Source organism: Cygnus olor, chromosome 8 (assembly GCF_009769625.2).
Source record: "Cygnus olor isolate bCygOlo1 chromosome 8, bCygOlo1.pri.v2, whole genome shotgun sequence".
NCBI classification, from domain to species: Eukaryota; Metazoa; Chordata; class Aves; order Anseriformes; family Anatidae; genus Cygnus; species Cygnus olor.
Genome location: NC_049176.1, coordinates 400,757 through 420,171, shown reverse-complemented (window position 1 = coordinate 420,171; position 19,415 = coordinate 400,757). Strand labels below are relative to the sequence as shown.

Sequence of the window (19,415 nt, the reverse complement as noted above, 5' to 3'; positions counted from 1 at the left end):
CTACAAAGTAAGCTATACTGCTGTAGTATGCATATACTTACATGTAGAGGAATGTTTTATGCCTTTGACTGACATTGCAGGTTTATAGAATGTGCTGCTTTGAGAAAAGGAATAAATGTAACTCTGCAAAAGAAGTAATTTTCTTTATCTGAGGTTGGGCTTAAAACAAAAGAATCCTAGCTAGGCAGATGATGTCATTTCACAGTAAGGTTTAAATTGGTCATTGTGCCTTCTGATGCTTTCAGTACTTAGCTTACATTGTCCCTTTAATTTGTGTGGTATCTTGTTGTTGGTTTAAATACAGAAAGTTAGTTGAGAAGTCTGTAACATGTAAGTAACTGATTGTATTCTTTGAGTGTGAAATCAATCTTCTGAATGAAATTACAAAGACCTTTCATCTAAATTGTGGTTAGCTATGTACAATAGAATTAAGCTGGTCTCTGAGGAGAAAACCTGTATGTATTCTTGCATACACAGCAAGAGGACAGAAAAATGTGAAAGAATATATGCAAACAGTATAATGACATTTAATCGATATTGTTATTGATTGGAGGAGATCTTGAGGTTCTGATGGAACTATGAAAATGACAATTGAATAGTCAATAAATCAGTGAAAATAGTACATATTATCAGGGAACAAACCAAAAAACAAATATCCATTTATATGAATTTGCAATGCTGTGCTATGGTACAAACAAACTGTATTGAAGCTTGGTGCTAGTTTAGTCCTGTGACTGAAAAGCAACATAGCAGAGCTGAAGAAGATTTGGAGAATGGCAGCAAGGACAACTCTGAAAGATTTTAACGAACAGCCTGTACTAACCAACTGTGTGTCTTCTGTCTCCACTCATTAGTGTAGTCACTGCAGTGTCTTGTAGAGTTCTAAACAATGAACTTAACTCACGCAATTCAGTGCAGGCTTGGCCTTTCACATAAGCTTATGTCACTTAAAGCACTAGTTAAAAATGTGATTTAATGATTCACTCGAACATCTTGTATACTTTACAAGAAGGCATTTCCTGATGACTGAAAGTGTGCTTTCTATGCAAGTTTTCTTTATGTAATGAATTTAGAGTTTTTTGCTGTAATTGCAATCACTTGTTTTCCTAATTGCAAATGTAGATACTAAGATAGCCTGACTTGTGGAAATCACAAAACCTATTGTCAGTTAAAAATACACAAGTGTAAGATACTATTTACAAACAGTGAATGTCCCTTATTGGGGTCACTGTGGTCTTTGTTCTTAGGTTTTCCAAGTTCCAGATTGCATCTTTTGAGCTCCATAGGAGGACCTATCTTCTTTTAAATATGGGTGAAAGTTAAGAAAAATAATCTGTCTCAGTGTGTTAACAGTATAATGGGTCACACTTTTATGTAACAGGAAAGTTTACAGAGGATAGATAATTGTGCTGAATTTTTCTATAATTGTGGAGTGAGGATTAGTTTTAACCAATTGAGACCTCAGGCAAAACCACACTTGTTCCCAGAAGCTGTCTGGAATGTATTTAATATTGCTTTACCTAAAAGCAGAAAATGTAATAAATGAGTAATACTACCACAGGTGTTGAAGGATAGGTTACATCAGCTACATAGGTTACATAGTTTACATCATAGGCACGGGATAAATTAGGGCATGCCTGATTTATTTTGCTTTGGTTCAGGCAGGAATCTTACACAATTTATGTTACTGTTCAGATTGTCTTGGTTACTATGAAGACTTGTTTTCTGCCATAAATTACTTACAGTAATAACTTAAAAAAACAAAACAACAACAACAAAAACCAACAAAAATCCAAACAATTATTAGGGGACTGACTTTACATTTCTTATCGGTTGGAAGTATAATTTCAATATTATACAGCTGCAGGTCTCCTAAAAACTCAATTTCATACATTTGCAAGTAAGGATGATAACAGTCTCCAAGTGGACAGAATATTTTCATCTTAATCTAAAAAAGCACAAGAGAGTTTTTGGCCTTTCTTCACACTGTTGTTTACCATCTCACTAGCTTCTTAACCTTTGATCACTGAAAGAATATAGAGGTTGATTAGAACCAGTTTGCCTGGTTATGGGTCACTAAATGTCATTCATTACACTGAAGTTCTAAAGCAAATGAGTAAAAGCAGAGTGTTTATTTGAGGAAGAAGTATTTTTGTAATTGGGAAAGATAGTATGCTTTAAGGGGTAAGTCTCTACGTCAGCAGAAGGTAAAATTCTAGAACTTGTGATGCTATTAAGATGTGTGCAGTAAAACGGTTTTCAGAGAAAAAAATTAAGAAATTGCTAACTATGTCTCAGAACATGCTGGAGAAAAATAATTACAACTTTTTTTCAGTGTAATGGGAAATAAAGTTAGAATTTTCCCCAAAGTTGAATGGTGTGTAATATTTTAACATATATGTCAATAAAATTGAGCTAAACTGTTTTAATGTCTTTAAGAAAGTTGTACTGTAAATCTGTTATGTGGCATCATGTTGTTGTTGTGCAGTGTTCTCATCAATGATCTTTGGGTGTAACACCTCAGGAATAACTTGTGCAGATAACTAACAATATAAGCTTAATGAATTTGAGAAATATTCCTGTCAAAATGGTTAAATGAAATTAAAATAGTATGTCTGTGTTCTCTACATATTAACAAAGGGTAAAGCTTGTTCAAATAAAATGCTGGATGTTTCTATACTAAAAGTCGGGGTGGGGGGAGCTGCTTCAGTTACTGAATTTGACTTTCTCTGACATTTGAGAGTACCCTGAAAATAAGACTTCTGTGGCCATATAGTTGTAATCACTGGGGGTTTGCACAGAGTTGCGGAAAACAGCTAATTATTAGAGTCGTTTGGCTTATGTGTATTGGATTTGTACTGGAAGAAAGCTCTTTCCCCATTGCTCACAAAAGGTGTCAGACTAAAAGGGCCTAATTGTAGGAAAAAACTTAGTTTTAAATTAAAAGTCGGTTTTCAACTTCACTATGAAAAATCTGTAGTTCTGCTTTGACTGATTAGTTTTAAAAGTCTTTTTCTTAGTACACCATCAGTCACTTATTTGGCACCAGGGAAAACATTTTTAGTTCTGTGAGCTCTGCATTTGGGGAATCATTAGATTTGCATATGAAATTTCACCACCACTTGGTGGCAGTACTTGGCTTAAGAATGACTTGTTTCTGAACAAATAAACTGACTTTGAATCTGTAGAACTATGGTTTAAAGGAGAGTAGGTTTGTTTTGAGTTTTATAAAAGTTAGCGATGAGTTTTAGAAATGAAAATGCTTCTTGTTTAACCTAATGAAAGGATTTGTGTTTGTATGTCTTCATGGAAAATCTAGCTATAATGTCTAACATGTAATTTAAGGTAATTTCTTATGTCAGTAGTATTCTCAGAAGTTGTAATACTTAATGTTCCCTAGTTGAATTATTGTAGCATTTACTTATAGCATTTTACTTTGAATAGTATACTTCAAGTGCTTTTAGAGCATAAAATTGCTTCATAGTAGTGTTCCTTATAATGTCTTTTGCAGGTAAATATGGGAGTGACAAAACTTCTTTTTTTGCCTTCTGAAATTCTATGCATTTTCACTTTTTATTGATGCAAGTTTTAGGAAAGGATTCTCCATTAGATTTTTCTGTCAACAAAGCTAGTAAAAGTTTGTGCCCTTACTCTTAGTTGTTGCCTGTCAGTTGTGCCGATTCAGCAGTGTATATGCCAGCCTTTTACACTAGGTAATGAAATTGTTGATAAACTGAAAGAAGAAATGTGGAGGAGTAGAGGAAGGCAGGAGTCATTTAAATTGGCTTTGCTGCTAAGAAAAGCATAATTCCAACATATAGCAAAGTAATTTGACAGTATATGGCTACATGTTGAGATGACTTTCTCTTCTCTGCAAGCCAAAATCTTCTGCAATGACAGCAGGTCTTTCATATTCTTTTTTTATTTATTTTTTTCCTCTCATGAGTACTGTAGTGGTGGTACTAGAGCCCATAAGAAAGCATGTACTTTCCTAAACATGTTGTCTTTGTGAAATTTCTCTCTCACTGTGACTGCAGTTACAAAAATGCATTACTGATGGGAATGGGCTGGATGATGAGGAAGTACTTTTCTTGTATTGCCTGAAAAGCTGACACTGAGAATCTAGCATACTTAGGCCTCTCTGAGGTGTGACACATCAAAAAGGCATCAAAGTAAATTGTGGCCTGTAAGAGGGGATTCATCCTATGGAAAAAGTGATTGTAACAGTTGTGGAAAGTCCTGAATAGTAGAAATATTAATAGAAAACGAGGAGGAACTTAGAAAATGCAGGTTTATAAATTTCAGAATAATAATATTGCTTTATTTAGTGAAAGAGAACTCTGGAAAACAGGAACACTGGAGGAGAGGGACATCAAATTAGGATTTTGCTGTGAATATGCTCTGCCTAGCTTGGGATAGAGAAAATGCACTTTTCCTATATACCTGACTTTTTGTTGTTCTTTTCTTAAACTGTCAGAATGGTAAATCGAAAGTTAGTGTTTGGAAACTTCTTTTAATTAAAATACTCATGCTTATATTTCTGATATTTTGCAATAGAAGATAAAAGTAAATAGTCTGAATGTGTGTAGCACTCTTAACGGGGAGTAAGGTAAGTGAGAATTGGGATACTGTGTGGAAAAAGTGTACTCAAACAATCACAGAATAGTTGAGGTTGGAAGGGACCTCTAGAGGTTTTGTCCAACCTTCCTTCTTAAGCAGGGTCACCTAGAGCAGCTTGCCTAGGACCACGTCTGGAAGGCTTCTGAATATCTCCAAGGATGGAGACTCCATAAGCTTTCTGGGCAACCTCTGCCAGTCACCCTTGCAGTTTAAAAAAAAAAAAAAAACAACACTTATTTTCAGGAACTCGTGTGTCAGTTTGTGCCTGTTTGCCTCTTTTTCTGTCACTGGACACCACTGAAGAGAGTCCAGTTCTGTCTCCCTTTAGATGTTTGCACACGTGGATGAGATCCCACACTGTCTTCTCTTTTCTAGGCTAAACACTCTGTAAGCCTTTCCTCATACAAGATGCCCCAATCTCTTAATCAAATTAGTGGCCCTTCAGGGGACTCTCTCCGGTAGCTCCATGTCTCTCTTGTACTGGGGAGCCCAGAACTGGATGTAGGACTCCGGGTGTGGCTTCACCAGTGCTGAGTAAAAGGAAAGGATCACCTCCCTTAGCATACTGGCAGCAGTCCTCCGAATGCAGCCCAGGGTGCCATTGGCTGCCTTTGCCACAAGGGCACAGGTACTTCTCTGCAAAGCTGCTTTCCAGCATGTGCTAGTGCAGTGTGATACATGGTGCAGAACTTCACACTTAGCTTTATTGAGCTTCATGAGGTTTCTTTCAGCCCATTCTCCAGCATGTTGAGGTCCCTCTGAATGGCAGCACAGCCCTCTGGTGTTTCTCGCAGTTATGTATCGTTAGCAACCTTGCTTGAGGGTGCATTCTGCCCCATCACTTAAAAAGATGTCAAACAGGGTTGGGCCCTGTATTGACACCAGGATTGACACTAGTTACTAGCCACCAACTAGACTCCGTACCACTAATCACAAACCTAAAATTTTTGGCAGCCTGATTTAAAAAAAAAAAAAAAAAAAGGCCAAGCATGACTTTTTCTTCATTATAATCTATAAGAAGTAAACCTTCTTCTGTTTTGTAATGCTAGTAGCTAATAAATTGTTTTATTGTGTCTAGATAAAAGCAATTGTTGGTACTATACTTTAGGTCTAAGAATACATTTGACTGAATAACACAGGTAATGGTGGTGAATGTGATGAAAAGTGTGTTCTCTTAAACCTTTAGTTTCTTTAGAAAGTAAAAAGGTGTGAGCATGTGAGATTGGTGTGAAGGAAAAAGACGCTATCTGTGTGTGAAAAAGTGTGTAGGGGAGCAGTTTTCAGGAGAAACGGTGTGTATTATCACAGAGCATTAAGCCTCTATTTTTCAAACGTGTGTGTGTGTTACTGGAATAGTGTTAGTCATGTCTTTGTGCATCTTGGAAAACTCAGTAATTTGATTGCAGTTCTCATCTTTAGTAGAAACTACTGGCAGTGCCACTTCAGACTTGCTAGTGCTACTGAAAACAGGAGCTGGACAAAACTGCAGGAATGTGACGACTTAAGTAGTTGGTCATCCTTTATGGACTGGGCTGTCAAATGCTGTGGGGAGTTACAGAAGCCTTTGGAGTTTCTACTCAAGGAGTAACTTCTTAAGTTACCAGATTCAAAGTCTTGGTTTTGTAATGGCTAGGCATTTCTTTAGAAATACCTAATTGACTTTGAAAAGTCTTTGCCGATCACGCCATCTTAAACTGCTGCATTAGCACTGACAGCTAGAAGAATATTTTTGAAAGTCATACATCTGATTCTTTTGACACTTATATCATATTGCTCTTTATTTTATTGATTTCAGTATTGGATTTTAGCATTTGTCAACTCATTGTGACAAATTGGTTTATTTTCCCAAGCAAATCAATATTCAAGAAATAAGAATGAGAATGGTTGGTGGCAGTAATGATATTCTCTTCTATGTTTTTTGAAGTGTAAGGTAGTCATGCTTCAGTTGTAAACTGTTGCCTTGCAGACATGATGTTAAAATATTACTCTTACACATTCTAGACCAGAAATCAAGTTTCTAAAAGCCTGACATTTTTAAAGAAACATTTTTTTCTATTTTATACACAGCTTTTGAAGAAGTTGTTTCACTAGTAACAAAGTTTCATGTAAATGAGTGTTACAAAAATTAGTGTTTTTGATGTTCCTGAGTATAATGAATAGACAGGTTTTTTTTGTAGGTTGATGGTTTAGTGGAATACCATCCTACTTTTCCTTGAAGATCTGAACTTGATAGTTTCTCATCATGAAGAAACTTCTTTTGCCTTGGTTGCATTTTAGTTCCTAAAAATTTTGTAGACTTTAATGTCTTTGTGTTGGCTGTTTAGAAGATTCTGAATCCTAAAAACTAGTAAATAAATTACTCCTAAGAAACTAATTATTTCTTTCTGATTATTCTGTGTCATAAATGTTTTGGATTTTTTGCAGTACAGGTAAAATCTTACAATTTCATTTTTTCCACCTGATACCTTGAAGCAGTATTTTTGTTTGACATTAGTGTCAGACTTTGCACTGAGGTTGGTTGCATGTGTTTTAGAGTAGAAATAGCTTAGAAATCTAAGGTAACGTGATCAGATGAGAAGTAAATCAGATAGTTGAATTGGTTTCAAACTGAGTCAGTATTAACAAAAAATACAGAAAAGCATGTTTGAGATCAGTTTAATCTCTATACATTCTGGTAGTCAACAAGAGAGGTAAATGGTAGTTGTACTGTTAAGACTTGCAGTGCTACTGTAGGAATTAGAATTAACATTTCTGTCTCAAATCTGAGACTTCCACATACAGTAGCAGTTTTGGGTTTGACTCACAGACTATGCAGGAAACCTTTTGTTTGTGGTAAGGCTGTCTAGCTATTAAAAGCTGGTGGGGAATTTTCCATTTCTGAGCAATGACAGTTATATCTTTTTTCAATTCTGTTGATCTTTTGCAAGCTCATGGAGAGAACTTTGTGTGATTTACTCCTGTATAATTGTAAATTTCTCTTTGGTCAACTTTTTCCACAGCAATGTGACATCTTGGTGAATTTCATTTTGAATTTTACATTTTGGTTTACATAATTTCTTGTTCCTACCTTTTTTAAGGAATTGGGAGCAATTTGTGCAGTTTAAAAAGAAATATTAAAATGCATAGCAGGTTGTAGTATTGTCGTTACTGTGGATGGTGGTAACTTTTGTATTCTTAGTTTTGTGTTGGTATATTTTCTTGCTGCTTTGAAAACTACCCAATGTGGCAGTCTCATTAGCTATGGGAACTTTATGATGTTTATGTTTTCATGTAAACATTGGAATTGGAAAAGTTTAGTTTTCAGTGGAACTGCTCAGACTAGTTATAGTAATAATCATATGCTTGCGTGTAGAGTAGGTGTGGGATGGCAGCATTTATAAGTGCTGTGCATACTAAACTAGCCCGCTGTTCACTGCAGAAGTTAAGTTCCATAAATGTTCAGATGAATTTGTAGGTTTCAAAGTTAAGTAAGGAAATCTAAGAATACTCCACCTGTGCTGTGGAGAATGGAATGTATTTTCAACAACTTAATTTGCAAACGTGCTGGAGGAAGGCAAGGCGAGTCACTGACTTGACCTTTGGTTGTCAGGCTTCATAGTTCTATTTCCATTTGAGGGGTGGATCAAGATAGCTTTTAAATAAAGAGGATAACTAGTAATAGGTATTTTTCTAATTATTAAAATACCCTAATCATATTAGCTTTGGATATTGATCTTGTTAGATAACACCCAAAACTCAGTAGGTATGAAGAGTGTGAATTATTGTATGGACGAGGCAAAAATATTGTCCAGATATTCTCTAAATAAGATCATAGAATGGCTTGGGTTGGAATGAAACTTAAAGACCACCCAGTTCCAACCCCTGCCTTGGGCAGGGACACCTGCCACCAGACCAGGTTGCCCAGGGCCTCATCCAGCCTGGCCTTGAACACCTCCAGGGATGGGACATCCACAGCTTCTCTGGGCAACCTGTTCCAGTGCCTCAACACCCTCTGAGTGAAGAATTTCCTCCTAACCTTTCATCTAAATTTCCCCTCTTTTAGTTTAAAGCCGTTCTCCCTTGTCTTGTCACTATCTGCCCACGTAAAAAGATGCTCTCCAAAAAGATGACCTTTTCCCTGAAGGTGCAGCTAGTTTATGCTAATACACTTAATTATTTGGGAGGCAAGTGTTTTGGATTTCTCACCCCCCCCCCCCCCCTTCAGTTGACCTGGGTAAAACTTACTCTGCATAGTCCTTCATTTTCCAAAGGTTCTTAAACATTTCACTTTTGACAGAATGTGTGACATGGATCGTAACTACATTAATATAGGAATAGACTGTAAATGAGGCAAAACGGAAGGAGCTTCTGCTTTAGTCTGGTGCCATAACATACTTAAGCTCTCAGATCTGCCGCTTGTTGCTCAAAAATCTGTGACTTGTTCCATCATTTTTTGTATCTTCTGTCATTTGAAAAAGCTTTATTACAGGAATGCTTGTGGATAAAGAGATGGGGTTTGTTAGTTTTCTCTTTACATAGCAAAGTCTTGAAGAAATAACAAATTAAATGGAATCAGTGCAAGCATGAAACACCTCTTTAATATTTGAATAATCTTGAGTGCCCTGGTTATTCACGTATCTGCTTAAAAAACTTCATTTATGACAAATTACTTGGCACTGGACAAATAGAGCTTTTTGCCTTCATTACGACGCTGTTGAGATAATTTGTTTCTTCAGTTAATTTAGGCTGAGTAAATTCAGTCCATTCAGGAGATGGCTTTTAAGTTTTTGTGCCACTTAATAGTCACTGTGACTATGAAATTTGGTATCAAAATACATAAAAACACTTCATGCTTTTCACAAACTCAATCAATTTTTTCCATCTGAATTTTTCACCTCCCATGTGCTCTTGAATCTATTGTAAATCCGTGTAAGATAAGGTGTTTTTTTGTAACAGAAATTGACAAACATCTAGCTATAACCACTAGTAGGCGGCAGCATAACACACTTAGTGTTGGAGCGTAAGCTTTAATGAACTAGTATTGCATGAAGGCATGAAATTTGGTGTGTGACACTGCTACATAGCAAAGGTTGTCATTATGAAACAGGAACCTGGAAATGTCATAAACCTACTTTTAATAAATACAATAATGTACATAGAACAGTGGAATTAAGTACGTTCCTATCAAAAAGAATTCTTAATGAACAGAAAGTGGACAGCATCGATCTGATGACAGGAAGGCTGCATCTAATCTGAATTACTGAGTGACCTGGGAAGCTTGCTGAGAGGGATTACCGAATAATTATGTTAATATGCAATTATCACCTCATTTTTTCTGTAGTAACCTCAAGATGTAGTGTAGTAAGGGTGTTATAGCAAGTGCTGATAGTTTGCAAAAATACTGATGTTCAAGATTTTTGAGACAATAAGATTAGCTTAAGGCATTTAAATGATGATCTGTCAGCTTGAAGACAGATCTGACCTTACACTTTTTTAACGCTTAGAGTATCTGGCCACAGGCAGTCATATCTGCAAAACTCATTATGATTTGAAACTGATATTTTATGAAGAAAAACAATATTTAAAAATTTAATATGTAAATTTAAAAGTAGTTAATTAAGTCAGGGTGGAAGTTGGCTAAATAATTGGTTGGGTTTTACTCTTGAATATGAAATAATTCCACTATAATAAACAATGTATCATGTAAATTAAAAATAACTGTTTACTGTGTGACAGTGATTACAGGTTTAGCTAAAATAATTGAATAGAATTTGGCCTTTTAGATAACGTGTTTCAATAGTATGAGCCTGGAATTGTGTATGCTTGTGTAGGCTTTTTGAGCATTGCTCTTCTGCACTTATGTCCAATGTATATTGCACTATGTGCTTAAATAAAAAAATAACTCAACTGTATGGTGTTTGCCCTGGTATAACAAACACTATTTGTGATATTAAATTTCAAGTTTAAACTTGAAGTTTATTTTTTCAACTACACTAAGGATTTACTTACCATGCATTTCGAGAGGATTAATATTGTGTGCATCTGTGATGTGGTATAGAAAACAATACTTACAAAACAGCGATGGAAATATGCAAAGAATATTGTATAGCCTTGATTAAATGTTAGTTGCTACAGTATTTGATTTTCTTCCTTTTTTTTCCTCCCAACATGCTCAGGTTTAGGTAGTGTTTCAGTTTGGGTGGTAGGCTTCCTGAATGTGGTACAAGTTAATGATTTCCTCAAAAATAATGGTATTATGTGGAATCATTGCTACTGAATAATTTTCTACACATGTATTGCATGTGACTCACTGTTATGACAATACTCTAAATTACTGTTACTTAAGAATATATTTTATATGTTTTCTTTAGTACCATGCTGTTATAACTTCTTCATGTTGTCCTGTGCATATGATAGTGAATTGTACCACCCTGATAGCTGGGGGCGGGGGGGGAAGATAATTAGCAGAAAATGATTAAAATGTAACAGTGATATTATCAATATGATAAGCATTTCAGGCTTAATTCAAAGCCTGAAATCTGTAGGGACAGCTGTATTACCATAGAAATCTTCTAATCAGATCCATATGGAATAGTTCACAATCTCCATAAACACACAATATGGAAACGAGTCTCTTATATGGTTGCACGATGTAATGTTTCTTGTTCACGATAGTTTTGAAGGGACTCTCAAGTTCGAGGTGGTTGTGTGGTGCCCTATCCACCTTGTTTTAGCTCAAGCTTTAACACTAATATTTAAAGTCAACATATGTTTTTTGTATGTGGAGCAACATGGTTTTGTCTTCATTACATAAACCTGTGAAAAGTTTTCAGGAGCCATTCTGATAATGAGGGTTGCAATCTCCAAGCAGGCACGATGTTCTCAGTTTGCCTCCCTGCTGTTCAGGGGGTACCAATGAGGTTGCTTTAAATGGGAAGCGTCTGTTCTTCCTCTGAACCCCTAACACCAGAACAGATGGGTAGAACTTGGAACATGGAAGGTTTTACCTCAGAGGTGGTAACAGTGAAGCCACTCATTAACACTGAATTTACCACTTTGTTAGCAACATTGCTTCCTGTTGAGAAAAGCTGATATAGGCTCTCAAATTGACAGCATACATTTGTCTACTTCTGCAGTAGCAAAATGGGGAAAATGCACCATCTTGCAGGCAAAACTGACTATTTCTTCTAAACTTTTTGTGAACATTTTTATACTCCATTGCGAATATAATATGATGCCTACACTATTCAGTGATAAAATCATTGGAGTAGTTGTGCATCCTTGGAGCTTTCCCTCCTTTAAATTTCGCTTTACTGATTTTTAGTGCAGGTTTGCACTGCCCATTTCTAACTTGTATGTGTGATGTAAAGACACCTGCTGGGTGGTGTATTATCGCCATTTTAGAGTGAAAGCTTTGAATATGATCTTATTAGAGGTCTTTATTGTGGTAGAAACTGACCCACCTGAAAACAGCAAAGAAATTCAGAAGTCTAAGAAATGGGAAGATGAATATGTGGCCTTTCTAGTAGAACATTTGCATAAGGGCATGTTATAACTAATATAATAAAATAGTGTTGTTTCTTATATATTAAATGTTTATTACACAGCTGACAAGGAATAAAACCATATTTCTAAATTGGGTAATTCAGTAATTGGGTAGCAAAGAAAACAATGTTTTAACTTCTTGCAGTAAATTTTTTCCATTATATTTGTACTCCAAATACAGTTTATTTTTTCTTCTAAATGGTTAAAAAAAAGTCATGGCATATTAAGGTTTGTTTGTTACAAACTTTTAGGAGATGAAATTATTTTATTTTTGTCTTTTTGCTGATTTGAAACAAAACAAGCACAGTAGCAGGGAATTTCCATTAAGTGATGGCTAGCTTTGAATTGTATGGATAACTGTCATGATGTTGAATTGAAAAATTAATAGTAATTCTAAACTCATTTTAATGTGTGATGTAAAAAGATGAAAATGGTGTCCTTTAAGCAGCTTGTTTTCTCTCCTTAGGAAAAAAGGATGTCAAGCGTGGTCTTCCTTGATTTCAATGAAGGACCATTGCAAGGAGCCATGGATATTTGTTGTGAGTTATAACATTTTAATTCAGAGAGTCTAGATGACTCCTTTTAGCACAACTCTAATTTGGTTAACTCTAGTTTGATTCTTTGCTGTTTCCATCAGTAATCACATGTTCAAAGTTGGGCTAGTTATGTGTTTTCTCAATTAATACCAAAGTAAACACTCTACAAGCTTGTGTGCATCATCATGTCAGTTGTATACAAGCACATTGAAAAAAGTGATACCTTGAGATATGTAAAGATTAGTTTATTTCCTAGGTGCTAAATGGAAGTATAGTTTAAAAAAAAAGTCACTAAAATGACTAGCAGATGTCTGGATAGCTTTTACTGCTAACTTGTTTTGCCTCTAGAAAGCAACTAAAGATAAACTCTGGGTTCATGTTACTGTGCATGTAGAATGTATTTGCGCAGCTTTTGTTAATCGTATTTTTTTCATCTTGCTTGTAGGTGTTTGGTATTTTTGTAGGTAATGTACCATAGCAAAAAATGTATGGTTTTTGATTGCTTCATTTATTAATTTTAAACATGTCTTGAATGTCTTAAACTTACTAAAAATGCATATTCTTATTCAAAACTTATTTTTTCTGATTGCAGTGTGAAGAAGGCTGTTCCTGGAAAAAGTTGTACGTTAAAATTGACACTTTATCTCTGTGATTGCCTGATTCTTTTCTTGTTTTTTTTAGTCTAAATGTGCTTAATGGACAGACCAGCAGCATGGATGACTTAGAGATAAATACTGAAGTCACTGGTGCTAAAGAAGAAGAAGAAATTCTGTGTGATGATAATTTCATATCTGAGGAAGAAGGTGGCATTCCTAAATCACAAGAGAGCGACACGTCATTTCAGAAGAACAATACACTGACTCTGCCTGAGGAGCTATCAAGGGACAGATGTGAAAAAGCCTTAAGTGGAGGCCAGACTTCTCTATTTATACACACTGGTGCTCCTACTGTTTCTAGTGAAAACTTTATCTTGTCTAGAGGAACTGCTGTTAATGGACCAGTTTCACACTCCACCTCAACTAAGACTTCCATTATGAATAAAGGCAGTGTTTCATTAACCACTGGACAGCCTGTAGGTCATCATACAGATTCCTGCTCAACTTTGACAGTGGTTCAAGACCTTCAGCTGCCTGCAAAGAGTACAACACAAAAATCAAATCAGCACCAAGTTTTATTTTTGTTACCTGATGTAGCACATGCTAAGAACATGACTCATTCCATTAAAAATCTACCTACCTCTGCTTCAATTGGTTGTGATTCACAGAAATCAGTAGGTAATAGTGTAGATAGCACTTTAGTAGGCCAAGTAGAAGTTTGTGAGGATGATAAAAATTTACTGGTAAAAGATGATTGTGTTGATACATTAACAGGCATTTCCTCAGGTACAGGTGGTTTCAGATCGGGATGTGATCCCACCTGGGATCCACAAAAAGAGTTTATACAGTTTCTTATGACAAATGAAGAAACAATAGAGAAGTCTCCAATTCACTGTAAAGTAGGTTTAGAAAAAAAGAGAAAAAGAAAAATGGATGTTAGTAAAATAACACGCTATACTGAAGACTGTTTTGGTGATACCAGTTATATTCCTAGTAAATCAAAACTGCTAAGTGTTGACTTCTTAGAACAGAATGAAGAGCTACAAATGGTAGAACCACAAAAATATTCATTGAGTAAAGTAAAGCCTGAATCCACAGATGAAGAGCTGGAAGCTGTTGATGCTATCCAACAACTCATTTATAGTCCCACTGGTAGCTGTGCAGAAGATGCTTCTCCTGTTCACACTAGCACTTTTCTTTCCAATACTTTAAAAAATAAATGTGAACAGAATGATTCTGAATCACCATCTACTTTCAGTACTGATGAACCATCATTTTATCCCTGTACAAAGTGCAATGTGAATTTTAGGGAGAAGAAACATCTGCATAGGCATATGATGTACCATTTAGATGGGAACAGCCATTTCCGACATCTCAATGTCCCAAGGCCCTATGCATGTAGGGAATGTGGAAGGACATTTCGAGATCGTAATTCACTTCTTAAACATATGATAATTCACCAGGAAAGAAGGCAGAAACTGATGGAAGAAATCCGTGAGCTTAAAGAACTTCAGGATGAGGGTAGGAGTGCACGGTTACAGTGCCCCCAATGTGTATTTGGTACTAATTGTCCCAAAACATTTGTGCAGCATGCAAAGACCCATGAAAAAGATAAAAGATATTATTGCTGTGAGGAATGCAATTTCATGGCTGTGACAGAAAATGAACTTGAATGCCATCGAGGGATTGCTCATGGAGCAGTAGTCAAATGTTCCATTATTGGTAGTGACGTGTCCCAGAGGAAATCACAGAAAAAGGCATCCATGAAAGATCCATATTTAGGATCCTCAAAAAAGTCATCAACGTATATGTGTAAGATGTGTCCATTTACAACTTCAGCTAGAAGCATTTTAAAAAAACACATGGAATACCTGCATCCAACATCTTGCATTGATCCCTTTGGTAGCCATCTTAGACTAGAAAAGAGGAAAGGCAGCATTTTAGAAGAATCTTTAGATTTTGGTAGCAGGACAAAACAGTTGATGAAACAATCTACATTTCCAAAAAACTCAGTTTTAAAACAGGATGTAAAAAGATCTTTTGGCTCTACTTCACAGTCCAGTAACTTCACCAAACTTCACAAGAGACCCTACAGGATACAGAAGGCCCGGAAAAGTGTTTCACAGTCATCTGTAAGTGTGTGCAATCTAAATTCTACAAACAAGACCTTTTTGATTAGAAATAGCATTGACCAGAAACCTAAATGTTTTCATCAAGCAGCAAAGCACAAAGCTAGTGTCAAAACAAGCAGTAATTATTTATATAGACACAAATATGAAAACTACAGGATGATTAAAAAATCTAGTGACTCTTATCCTTTGCATTTAAAAAAGGAAGAGTCCAACTCTGTCAGTTCTTTACATAGAAGTCCCCATAATAATTGTTTTGTTGTGGATTCAGATAATCTTGATTGCAAAAGGGCAAAAGGCTATAAAGGTCGTAGGCATGTAGCTGTAAAAAGAGTGGTTAAAGAATCCAAGAGGGAAGGCTCTGTTAAAGGAAATTATTTGGATTGCTATCCAGATTTTCTGCATAAAATGACTGTTGTTGTTTTACAGAAACTTAACTCTGCTGAAAAAAAAGACAGCTATGAAACGGAGGATGAAAGTTCATGGGATAATGTTGAACTATGTGATTACACTACACAGTCTGTGGAGGACGAATCTTACAATGATATTAATCAGGAGCATGTAAGCCTATTCCCCATATTCAAAGGTAAAATGGAAGATCATGAAACTGTTGATAAATCTTCGCTTAGTTATGAGCAGAATGATGGCTTTTATTTTGAATATTACGAAGATGCTGAGGGTAGTAACTTCCTCCATGAGCTGCATGATCCTCAGAATTTAGAAAACGTAGGATCAGCATTGCCAAAACATAATTCAGTTTTCCATTGGACTGATTTGTCGCTTGAAAAGAAGTCCTGCCCATACTGCCCAGCAACCTTTGAAACAGGTGTTGGATTGTCCAATCATGTCAGAGGGCATCTTCACAGAGCTGGATTGAGCTATGAAGCCCGTCATGTTGTTTCACCAGAACAGATAGCAACAAGTGACAAAATGCAACATTTTAAAAGAACTGGAACAGGAACTCCTGTTAAGCGTGTTAGAAAAGGTATGTGTTTCTTTTTTTATTTAATTTGGGTGTAAATTAGAGGGGACAAAGGACACTAAGTTGAACAATAAACAAGACTTGCTTCATTTTATTGTAAAGCCTGTTCTTGTGATTTGTTATAGTAATATTTAACAGTACATAATTGTCAAAATACATGAAAATTATTTTCTTTATAGCAGTTGAGAAATCTGAAACTTCCTCTGAGCATACGTGTCAGCTCTGTGGAGGCTGGTTTGATACTAAAATTGGATTGTCAAATCATGTACGAGGACACCTGAAGAGGCTTGGCAAAACCAAGTGGGATGCTCACAAGTCTCCGATCTGTGTTCTGAATGAGATGATGCAAAATGAAGAGAAGTATGAAAAAATTCTAAAGGCTTTGAATAGTCGCCGCATTATTCCCAGACCGTTTGTTGCTCAGAAATTTGCATCAAATGATGACTTTTTATCTCAGAATGTTATACCTCTTGAAGCATACCATAATGGCCTAAAGACTGAAGATACATCTGTGTCTGCATCGGAGGAAGAAGGGCTGAGTTTCCTAAATGAATGTGATGAAACAAAAGCAGTACTACATGATGAAAAAAAAAATCAATCACTTACACTGATAGAACTTCTGAAAAATAAAAGGTTAGGAGAAGAAAGGAATCCTGATATTTCTCCTCAGAAGATTCATAATCAAACTGCGAGAAAGAGGTTTGTTCAGAAATGTGTTCTTCCATTAAATGAAGACAGTCCATTGATGTATCAGCCACAAAAAATGGACTTGACTATGCAGTCAGGTAAGATGATGTTTCTCGCTGTCTTGACAACATTTCCAAAGAACCCATTAATTCACAGAAAACATACAAGTACATAGTACTTTGGAGAGGGATTCTGTTCATTTAATTCTTGTTTCATTTCCAGAGGATGCTGACTGTGAGAGGTAGCACAGCAAATTTTTCTTGCATGTTTTTTAAGTGAATATTCAGCAGCACTGGGGGTTGTTTTTTTGTTTTTGTTTTTTTTTTTGCATGGAATGTAGTTCCTTTTCTGCATATGTTTGAGTTTACCAATCCAAAGTGGGCACAAAACGAACCTTAGTAAGGAAGAAGACACACCCTAGACCAACAATAAGTTGAGGTATTTGGCAGACTTAACAGTTCTGAAATGTTTGGGCTTGGACCCTGTTTCTGGGCTTTAAAACTGCTGGTTTGCAAACTACTTCATTTAAATGTTCGAGACTTGTGCAAAGCAGTGTTTGTTCAAACCGACAATTGTTAATGACGTTTTAAGCACATAATATTTCAAGCTGATTAATGTCTGTTGACTAATTTTGATGTTTTAGGCAAACATACTCTTGCACCATAGGTTAATTCTTGTTTGGTTTAAAATCGTGGCTGCTGGGGGAAACTCATGCTTGCTTAGGGCCTGTCTATCCTGAGTGAAGATGTGTACTAGTTTGAGCTTTGTTGGAATACAGCCGTAGCCGGCAGGGTTCTAATATGCAGCTCCTGACTGATACGGACAAAGATGTCCCCATACGCTGAGAATTGTGCTAATGAAACAATTCTGTAATCGACTTTCTGGACAATCTATACTAATACATTCATTTTTTTTAGAATGATGTTTTTAATTGTCAGAGCTATTTCTAGTCTTGAGGAATTCTTGCAGGATCCTTTTTAATGTGTATGTAGAGCTTGCATTTATGTATTTCTTATTTGGACAACACCTTATAATGCTGCAGGATTCTTGAAACTGAGGAGTAAGATCTTAGTTTTATACCCATGACTTTTTTGGTTCTTTTGGTTTTCTTGTTATTACCCAGTGTAGGTTAGTAAAACTGGCACTGCGTAGTACTTTTTCACTTATGCTCTTGTCTTCCTTTAAAGAAATAACAGCAACAAGTCCAGCGTGCTCAGAAGTTCTTTTAGGGGACTATGAAAGTGTGGCAATCAATTTCTTAACAAAGGTGGCTTTCTAAAATGACAGAGGTGGAACAGAATTACCTTTAATGTCTTCTGGATGTATGTGGTTGTCCTTTAAGACAGCAGGTTGTTTAATAAAGGAAGTGTGTCTTTTAGAGGCTTAATTATTTGAAAAACAATGCTAAAGGAGTAGCTTGCCAAATCTGACACTGTGTATTGCTTTCTGTTTAATATTTACTGCTGAATACTAGGTAGAACCTGTTCGGTTGTGATGAACAACCAGGTAAAAATAAACATGTGCTTGCATAATACTAACAGTTATGAATGGAGCCCTATAATTATCTGTGGCTGAGGTAACGGAATTTGACAACTAACAAATGAACTGTGCCAGTTGAGTTAATGAGAAAATATTTAACATCAAATTGAAATACTTCAATTTTTCCTAAAAAGGCAAATCTTTCTAATCCTGGTTTTAGAGTGAAAAAGTTGTGTGTTTTTTTTTTTTTTTTTTTTTTTTACCAACCAGATATTCTTTGTCTGTAACTTTCCTGAAAAAAACAGCATGTCTTCTGTGGGCTGCTGGAGAATAGGATTCTTTCTTTCCTGCAAACTGAGGCTTTCCAGTTGGGTAGATGTAGCTTTTTTTTTATTTGTTCTTTTAATGATTTATCAGTAGAGAACTGGAAACATTAGTTGACCAAAACACTGTATCTTGGGTAAAATAAACGGAGAACATGATGGTAAAGTTGAGCAAGGGAGAAGTTATAATGGTTTCTTTGTCTGGTAAGTGAGGAGTACAGTATTATTTCACTTTCACTTTTCCTGTGATAAGTAGCATGTTGCTTTGTTGATTATTTATTTAGCACAGAGATTTTAGCAAAAAACTTCAAATCATTAACTTTCATTATTGATTGTGCATCTGAAGTAATGAATAGAAAATGCACTGAACAAAATGTTTTGTTTAACAGCTGTTCGGTGATGTGTTTTGCCACCTCTCTTTCTAAGCCTTCAGCAGCACCCTAATTTAGTGCTGAGCCTTTCAGTCTTATGGGTTTTAATTACCACTTTGTCAACTATACTTTCAAAATTCTCTTTATTGGAAATGTTGCAAGCTCTGA

The 19,415-nt window shown here is 35.9% G+C and overlaps 1 protein-coding gene across 26 annotated transcripts in view; it reads left to right on the top strand.

Moving 5' to 3' along the window:
- The window catches only part of ZNF644 (zinc finger protein 644), an 85,079-nt gene that overhangs the window by 52,666 nt on the left and 12,998 nt on the right, over positions 1 to 19,415 (top strand). For 20 of the 26 annotated variants that reach the window (XM_040564774.1, XM_040564772.1, XM_040564771.1 and 17 more), the window contains 4 exons: positions 12,611 to 12,683; positions 13,362 to 15,408; positions 15,835 to 16,390; positions 16,567 to 17,172. In XM_040564774.1, coding sequence (XP_040420708.1) covers positions 13,393 to 15,408; positions 15,835 to 16,390; positions 16,567 to 17,172 — 3,178 coding nt within the window. In that variant the 5' untranslated portion in view covers positions 12,611 to 12,683; positions 13,362 to 13,392. Of the gene's footprint in view, positions 1 to 12,610; positions 15,409 to 15,834; positions 16,391 to 16,566; positions 17,173 to 19,415 lie in introns of all 26 variants that reach the window. The other 6 variants (XM_040564784.1, XM_040564769.1, XM_040564790.1 and 3 more) reach the window with 3 other exon arrangements.